The sequence below is a fragment of the Clinocottus analis genome, unplaced genomic scaffold (assembly GCF_023055335.1).
Source record: "Clinocottus analis isolate CAN_PGR_092001 unplaced genomic scaffold, fCliAna1.0.p SCAF_8, whole genome shotgun sequence".
Classification (NCBI taxonomy): domain Eukaryota; kingdom Metazoa; phylum Chordata; class Actinopteri; order Perciformes; family Cottidae; genus Clinocottus; species Clinocottus analis.
In genome coordinates this window covers 11,166,966-11,176,031 of record NW_027176240.1, presented here as the reverse complement: position 1 = coordinate 11,176,031, position 9,066 = coordinate 11,166,966, and the positions used below count along the sequence as shown (strand labels likewise).

Genomic DNA, 9,066 nt, shown 5'->3' with positions numbered 1-9,066 from the left:
TGCGATATCGAAGCAATAGTGGCTTTTAAAGTACCATTTTTTTAAAATAGTTTGAAAGGAGTTCCACAGTATTTAGGTCTATTAAACTCAGCGTAAGGAAGTCCCTTTGAAGTCATCACCATGGCAACCTTTGATCTAGCGACCCACAGGTGTTCTCGTTAGGGCAGTTTAACAGACACGCAGACACTTACACACGCACACACAACACAGATGACTTCTGTCTCTCTGTCTGTTTGTCTCACACACACAGACACACACACAAACAAACAAACACATACACAAACATATACACAAACACACACACACACAAACAGACACACAAACACACACACACAAACAGACACATACACACACACACACACACACAGACACACACAAAGACGTTTACGTGTGTTTTATATTGTGTAGTTGTCAACACTGATCATTAATAAGGTCATATGATATTTCATATACGTTTGTGTGTGTTCAGGACGTTCAGTAGTTTATTTCCTTAAGTCCACAGTCCAGTCTGCCTCTAATCAGTCTGCTGGCGCTCACTTGGTCACCATGACGACGGCAGCACACAGGTGCTTCATGTCAGCCAATCAGTTTAACACACAAACCAACTCAAGTGCTTTGGAGGAGAGACGGGCGTCATAAACAAAAGCTATATATTGCGAGGTCTTACGGCAGTAGTAGCCACACTTTCAAAATTTCTTGCGAAATTTTCTAGTTTGAACATGAACCTTCATCACACAGCAACTTCACAATCTAAGTTGAACAAACTCGTCTCTTGTAACAAACACAGTCCCACAAACAGTTAAGAGCAGGTTATGATTTGCTCGGGTAGACAAGGACGGCTTGTCTTAGGGATCATGATTACTATCATGCTTCTCTGGTATCTCTGCAGTCCTGCAAGTAGATCAACTTTAAGTTCCTTACTCATGTGACAATAAGTAGATTAATTCACACCAGAAGAGGAATTTTGTGCGCTGATTGAAAACCAAGATACAAACATTGAACTTGTATTTATTTCACAATAACATTAATATGTGTTGGTTAGATAATGGACAAGTAATAACAGACATACCGTGTGGTAAAGTACTTTTTTAAGTACAGTTTTGTAGCATCTGGACAGAGGATTTGAAAAACTTACTGAGGATAATGAAAAGCAACGGTCAACAGTGGAGCAATCATCTGCTAAAGAGAGTCCAGCCATGCTAGCTTTTCTTGCTATTGCAGCAACACAAGCTAGTTGTTTGCGTACATGATGAATTCAACCCTTCTGTCATGGTTTTGGGTTTTGTTAAGTCATTTGAGCGTTTTATTTGATAGTTTCCTTCTGCCTCGTTTGTCCTGTATCAGGTTTTACTTCCTTATCTTGGTGTGTTTTCTTGCCTTTGTTGAATGTCTGCCCTGATTAGTTTCACCAGTTTCTTGTCAGCCCTGCAGTCACCACACCTCCTGCTCACCTTTGGAAAATTCCCTACTTGTAAGTTCCTATTAATAATTTCCCGGTCCTTTTGTTCTTTGTCTGTTCATCAGTATACACTGGCTTCTATTTGCAGCAGAGCCCCTGGTTCAAGTTATGGTGTTGCTGCTCTACATTTGCCGAGCAGACGTCGATGATCCAAGCTGCCCAGCAACCCAGAGTCTCTGCTGTCCAGCTCCATGGCTCAGTTGACGCTCAGCCAGCCCCCAGTGTCCTGTTGGCGTTCTGGCCAACCCCGTTCCTGTGTCCGGGGGCCTGAGCCGACGTCTCCAAGTTCCTATGTTGGGGATCTGGCTGACACCTGCTCCATGTGTCCTATAGTGGAGGGGCCCGACACTCGACCCTCCTGTTCCAGTTCAACACTCCAGTGGTCTTACCTACAGTCGTGTTCCCCTGGGGTCTTGCCAGTCAGCTGCTCTTTTTGGTGCCCTGGCTGATAGTCCAGGTGCAATAGTTCATTCCTGAACTCCAGAAGCCTGTCCCCTGGTGGTGCTGGTGCACATCAGCCTACCTGGTGTGCATGACGCTGCTTGCTTGCCAAGCGCGACACCAGCGTACTAATAAAACCACAGCATTTGGATCAAAGGCTGTGATTTAATTTGTGAGCTCAAGTACAAATGTAATAGACTAATGATCCATGGGCTCGTCTACAGTCCGTCCAGTCATGGGAGACAAAACAAGAGTATGCTTATTAAATATATTCACTGCATTACCTTATTGTAAGGTATAAGTATCACCACCTGCAAAGCTTCAGTGTTGCTTTACAGCAAGCAACATGTGTGAAAAATAAATGAACTGTAGCCCGAGAGCTTCATAAATATAAATGATTAAAATATGTTTAGTGTGGTTATCCTTCGCTTGACACTTTCATTGGTGCAGCTCTGTTATATAGTCAAGTGCTCAGAGACAAGCAGAAGACAAAGGAACAGGTAGAGCCAGCCGGCATCTGTTTAGCTTCCTTATTGATTACAGAATGCATCTATAATTAGAACAAGTAGATCAATGACGTTACAGCTGCAGAGTGACTCACACCCTTGTAATATGAGATCCAGCCAAACTCCACCTGAAGAGAGAAAGTGAAAGCACAAGAAAATAAAGGGCCTAAAACAGAGGGATTGGCTGAGGGATGTTAGGTATCAGATTAGGACCGTTTTTGCAGCCCTCTGTCCTTTTGTTGCCCTTATGGGAAGACTTAGCCTCTTATTACCCTGTGCATCCCACACTGAAGATACATGAGCCACCCTCCACATCCACCTCTGCATTTTTTCCACCGCTGCGATCATATCCCTTCACATTTCCGTGTGGAATGAGCAAGTACACACGCACGCACGTACACACACACACACACACATGCTCTCTCTCACTCAGTATCCTATGCTTTTGTTTTCAGAGTTAGTTAAGAGAAGCTTAAAGTGTAACAACTGCACATTCCTTTTATAGGCCCCGACCATGGAAACGATTGAGTGCATTTACACACTCAAACCCTTCCACTAGATCACACACTCACACACACACACGAGAATGCAGCTCTAAGTGGATTTGTCCATGGCAAGGATATGGTGAAACTCAGAAATGGGGGCAGTGAATGATCGTGTGTACAAGATGTTGCTAATCTTTACATCAGTACACATTGTTTAGTGAGACTGAATTAGCTTGAAATACATTGTACGAATATATTGGCGTTGACATATTAGTTGTTTCCGATCAAATAGCGTGTGACCCGTCAGCAGATCTGTTGTTGTGCAGGAGTGTGAATGGAATATGCTGATAGAGCTGAACAAGCCACGACTACAGCTGACTGCGGGAACGTGCACAGGTAGACGAGAATGAAGTGTGACAGATGCATGTAATGTTAATTGGCCGTCTGTTCAGTCCCATCATGCATCAGAGAGGAACACGGTCTCAAACTTTTAAAAGCTGCCAGAGTGCAATCAAAACTTCAGTCCCAACAACAAATATAACAAGCTTCCATTTATTGCAGAACAAGCAACTTGATATGAAAAACTCTGGACAACAAACACAAGTTGTATCTACAGTTTAATAGCAGACAGCATCAGTTCATAAATACTTGAATACTTTTGTTTTTCAAATAACGCTTAAAGGAGAGCATCATTAAAAGTAAACAAAGTAAGAATGAAGGCATGCAATTTAGTTAAGCAAATCCAGGAATCATTCTTAACATAAATAAGTTGGTGGCAAATAAACGTTTAACATGTGAGGCCCGGTCCGGGTGTTCGGTTCCCAGTGACTCTCAGATGAGTCGCTACACAGAGAAACACATGTCACCAAACTGCAGTCAGTCCTACAGATTTAGTTGAGCTTGTTTAAGTGCACAAAGCTTGGAATGATACCATTAGTACAGTCAGACCACAGAAAGAAATCAGCAGGTTTCATATTGAAATAAAAAAAAGTTCTAAAAACAATAAGCTTTTGACTTTGAAGGCCGAGGATTGTTGTCCTCTGATCTACCTCCACGTCTTTCCCCAGAGTATGAGAGCTGCTGAGGAGACCCAGCAGGAATGTGACACTACACTGTAAATGAACAGCAGCGCTGTGATGAAAGGCACTCTGAAGTGATTGTTCTGCAGCATTTTGGAGTCTGATTGTCATTCACAGTTTCTAAATGTCACACGAGTGTCTCACCCCTGCAGGGCACAGGTTTGTTTCATTAGTCTGCAAAAGATTGGAACAAAATAAACAACACTTTGTTCGTTGCTTCCTTTGATTAAAACAAGATATATAGACTGCAGTAACATTAACAAGGCATCAAATATTATAGGCACTGAAATATACTTTTGTTAAGAGCACTAAATCGGAAAACATTAATTTGAACAGATGCATGATACAAACAATACTGACTGGGGTGTAAAAGTGCAATCGGTTCCAGAGCATAGAGAAAATTAACAGGACAAAGAAGACAAGGCAGAGGACTTAATATCTCTAACAGCATTACCCTCACAGGGTTCATGAAGAGAGACTACATGACCGCAAGCAGCAGGAGACGTCTATGTTAGGCACAGCATACCAAACCCACACTCGAATCTTAACTGAATTACCAACCTAAATTGAATTTAAAGTCAAACTGTGAGTCACTTTTACTGTCTGGAATGTCCGGTGAGAGAGGCTGCGAGGGAGCAGAGGACAAGATGGCGTCAAGAGAGACAAACAGAGGACAAGACTTTAAAAATTGAAGCAAAAGCCAGAAAGGCAGACGGTTTGGTTTACGGAGGTCACATTGTCTTGTTGGGCCCATCAAAACCAGGTTAATGTTTAAGCACTCATGATACATTAAGTGCAAAACTGGAAGTCAATAAAGGAACCTTGGACCTCGCTAGCCGCCTCCTCTTCTAAAGCATTCCACACTTAAAACAAACATTCAAACACAAAGGCCAGCTTGTCTCTTAGTAGATTACCCACTGCATGAACACACTTTGACATCAACTGAAAGGCAGCCATACTTGGCTACAATTAGCAGACACAAGCTACTTTAAACAAAAAATATTTTCCCAAAATGGGAATTAGTGGTTTTGTTTAGACAGAGCAGGTAAACACAATATATTATAATTTATTGATGGTGTTTTGATAAAGAATACGCTTATTCAAGGTAAGACTATGCTATAGCATTCTTATACATATGCAGTTAAGGCTGAAGAGATAAATAACATTGCAGATACAGTATATATACATCACATTAAGACTTAAAATGAAGTGCACTCTTTACACTAGTCAGATCTTCAGTAGTCATTTCAAAGTTTTTAGTAGTCACACTTTATCTGACATTACCAATCTTTCTTAAAAACACCATCAAATATCACAATTAACTGCATTGTACCGATAATACCTTCAGCGTTATGGTATTATTCGGTCTTGATTTGATTGTCAATACGCTGCATCAAAGGTTGGTCGGATTGTTTTATGAGAAACGTTTTGTTTTTCCTGTTGAGTGTTCACGTCTATAGAAATTAGACCGGGTTAGCAGGTAGTGCCACCCTGGCTCTTGGGAAAAGTTGTGTGTGTGGACGACTGCTGGTCGGGTGTTTCTGCAAGACAAGACGGAGCGATGTTGCCAAAAGATGAGTCCGTGCTGGTCTCTGAGACAGACCTGCGTTGCTCTGCAGGCTGGCGAGGAGGTGCAGGAGGGGGGAAAGATGGTGATTGGAGGATGTCTGCATAGCGCTGGCTAGGCTTGGTCTCCCTCTGAAGGACCTTTCTCAACAGAGGTTTCAGCAGCCCAATGGTCAACTGGCTGCTGTGGGAGTCTGCAAAGGGAGCAGGGGATGCGGAGGTTTTAGTGGACATAGAGAAGGGGGAGGAGGAGGAGGTGGTGGTGTTAGGGGAGGGGAGGTTCTTCAGCACTAAGTTAAGAATGGTGGTGACCGTGAGGTCCTCTGGGCACAGCGCCCATAGCAGGTCCAAATAGGGGTCCAGGTCTCTGTGCTGAATCACCTCGTACAGCAGAGTGGTGAAAATCTCCTTGTTGAGCAGCGGGCTCTGTTTGCAGAACTTCTGGGCGACCTGGGTGACCCATTCCCACTGCTGCTTGGCCATGAGGATCCTTAATGCCTGCAGGATGGCATGGGGCCGCCCACTGACCAGCAGCAGCTCCACCTCCAAGTCCTGGCATCCATCTCGGTCCGGGGTCAGGCTGGACAGGACGCACAGGGCTCGTTTGTAGAGAGGCGCATTGTTCTCCCCGCCCTCCCCTACTCTCCCGCCGGAGTAGCCCCAGGAGGAAGAAGCCAGGCTGAGGCCCAGGCCGGCTGAACCCTGCTGCTGCTGGGCAAGCTCAACGAACCTTGGCAGCCAGCTGGGCTGGAAGGAGAAAACTGAGTGGCAGAGGAGCTCAAACACAGGCAGGGCAGCTGGGGAAGTGGAGATTGTGTGTTTGGCTTTACCGTTGGTGCTGGGATCACCTTTGAGGCTACGATTGTGTTTTGGCCCACCGTTTGTCAAAGAGAGGCCGGTTGGGGTGCTGGATGTCGTAGCAGGACCGAGGACAGTTTTCCACATATCTGGGGGAGCCCTGCTGGACAGAGAGCCGTCCCCGTTGTCGTGCAGCTGAAGAGCGGCCTGCACGGCTCTCCAAAACTGACAGGGGAATATGCTAAAGAGGGAGTTGAGGTAAAGCAGAGCCTCTCTATCCAGCTCTGACACAGAAAGCAGCCTGGCTACTTCTTTCTCAACAAGACTCTCGCACACTGCCTCCACCTCTTTGGTATTCCCCCTCACTAAACTCCCCTTCACCTCCTCCAGAGAGACCAGAGCCTTGAGCTCAGACTCCAGAGAGACCATGAGCTTGTCTTGTCCTGCTGTACATCCTCCTCCTCCATTCTGGGACGGCTCCGCTTCCTTCGACCTCACCCCCACGCTAAGGTAGTTCCAGAGGATGGACGCTAAAGAGATGGGAGCCTGGAACCTACCTCCTTTCTTTAGCGTGGCGACAGTGAGCTGGGTGTTGCTCAGGCTCCTCTGCTGGTAGTATTTACAGGCCTCCTCGAAGACAGCCTCTACCAGGAGGGCTTCTGGATGAATACTCTTCACTGCACTGAGACCGGATGGCTTCTGCTTGGAGCCGCAATCTCTGGAGTCTGTCTCCCTGTTCACCACCACCACAAAAAGGCCGGTTTCTGAGAGCAGGTGAGGCGCACATCTTTCAGCCTGATTTACATACAATAACCCCTCATTCTTCAGTGTGATCTTTTCCAGCTCTCTGCCGCAGTTCACGTCTATCAGGTGCAGGTTTTGCCCGATCAGTACCGCCATGACATCCCGGTACATGCAGAGGCTGGTGTGAGTGCCACGCGTTATCAAGCTGTTGTCTGCCAGTTTGTATACCCGCCGCAGCATCCCATCGTTCTGCAGAAAACACACCCAGCCGGTGCTGAGCAGCAGCAGCAGGCCTCCACAGGTCGTAGGAGAAAAGTCATAGATCTCAGGCGGTTCGAGAGTTGATAAATATCCCAAACAGTCCGTCAGCAGCCGCTTTAAGTCCGACTCTTGAGCCGAAAGCTTTTTGAGGGGAGTGCTTTTACACGTAGTGCCGACTGTGAAGGAATCATGACGAGGGGACCAGGAGAGAAAACATTTGGAGATGCTCATCGGCGGCTTCCCTTTCAAATCAGGAAGAAGATGCACAAATTCTCCCGAGCTGACCACAGTGAATTTAGGATTGTTGTGGAGGGCGATTTTCACCCCTCCCAGGCTCACAGCCCCTTCCTCCACCTCAAAGTCACGTCTGCAAACACAGTACCTCAACTTATTCCTGGTGGAGCTGAGGGCAGGGGTGCTCTCCGAGGACGGCCTCTCCTCACACCAGATGAGCAGATTGGACCAGGCGCAGACTGACACCACTCTCGCTCGGGGGCTGTTGCACAGATCGGAGGTCTGCAGGAGATGCCAGCCTGCTTTGCACTCCTGGAATCTCCAAAACTCCGCTTTTCCGTTCTCATAAACCACCGCCACGGCCGCCGTGTCTCTGCTGCTGTTGTGGTCCAAATACAACACGTCCACGATGGGCACCGCTCGTGTCGACCGCAAATCCAGCTTCTTCTGGTTCTGGACAAGATGGGGTCTTTCATACTTGTCCAGAGTCACGAGACCGACCCGAGGCTCGCGCAGGATGACATGAACATGACGTCCTTCTGGGCTCAGACGGACGTTTGACAGGCTGTTTGCGTGCTCATTGACAGTCAGTTTAATGGTCTCCTTACCGCCGGTAAAGTCCCCGAAATCTGACAGCTGCTCCAACACCAGCCGCGCCATAACTTCCCGTTTCTAGCCAGATGCGGCTCGTGAATAAACAGCCTGTGGAACTAGCCTGCTAGCTCGCGTGCCACATAAATCCGACCACGGGCTCCGGGGAGACTAACCAAGCGGCATCCCGTTAGGTCCGAGCAGAGGCTTCAGCCCGCTGTTAACGTCCGTCCGTCGACCGCCTTCGACCCCGGTAGTCCCGGCGACTCCATGTCGGTACGCGACAGGGCGAAACTGTCCGCTGACAGTAACCGCGGAACAAGTTTCAGGTCCAAATCGAGGAAAGCACTTTACTCATTCCGATGCTATGCTAGCACTCCCCCTCACGTCACGGGGTTGGTAACGTCCGGATGCCGACGACGATTTGCATAAAAGGGAACAAAGATGGTTTCGAGGCGGAGAGAACAGCAACTGCTGCTGCACGCGGGCCTCCAGCCAACCGCTCCTCAAGTCAACCAAGGTTACACATCTCAACATCTTTGCGTTGGAAATACACATTGTATTTTACAGTATATTGGGAATAAAAGTAGCCACACGTCTGTCAGAAAATCTATCTGTCTGTCTGTCTGTGGCGTGCTTTTGTTTTAAGTCGTACATAATTGGGTGTAGCCTACCTGCTGGCTTTGAATAGTCAATGGTTTGTAAATACATTTGTGCCATTTAGGTGTTGATCGTACAATACTGAGAAAAGTGTGATTAAATATTGGGTCACAGCTATGGCAGCGTTTACAAGATACTGAACTGCTTTCAAATCTACCGTCTGTAGCAAATTTTGACCACCTCTCTCTCTCTCTCTCTCTCTCTCTCTCTCTCTCTCTCTCTCTCTCTCTCTCTTTCTCTCT

The 9,066-nt window shown here is 46.7% G+C and overlaps 1 protein-coding gene across 1 annotated transcript; it reads right to left on the bottom strand.

Moving 5' to 3' along the window:
- Window positions 1-5,369: 5,369 nt before the first annotated feature.
- Window positions 5,370-8,644, bottom strand: LOC137780207 (BLOC-2 complex member HPS6). The gene has a single exon (XM_068568642.1). The coding sequence runs from the start codon at window positions 8,231-8,233 to the stop codon at window positions 5,444-5,446; it is 2,790 nt and encodes a 929-aa protein (XP_068424743.1). The 5' UTR covers window positions 8,234-8,644; the 3' UTR covers window positions 5,370-5,443.
- Between the last annotated feature and the right edge of the window lie 422 nt (window positions 8,645-9,066).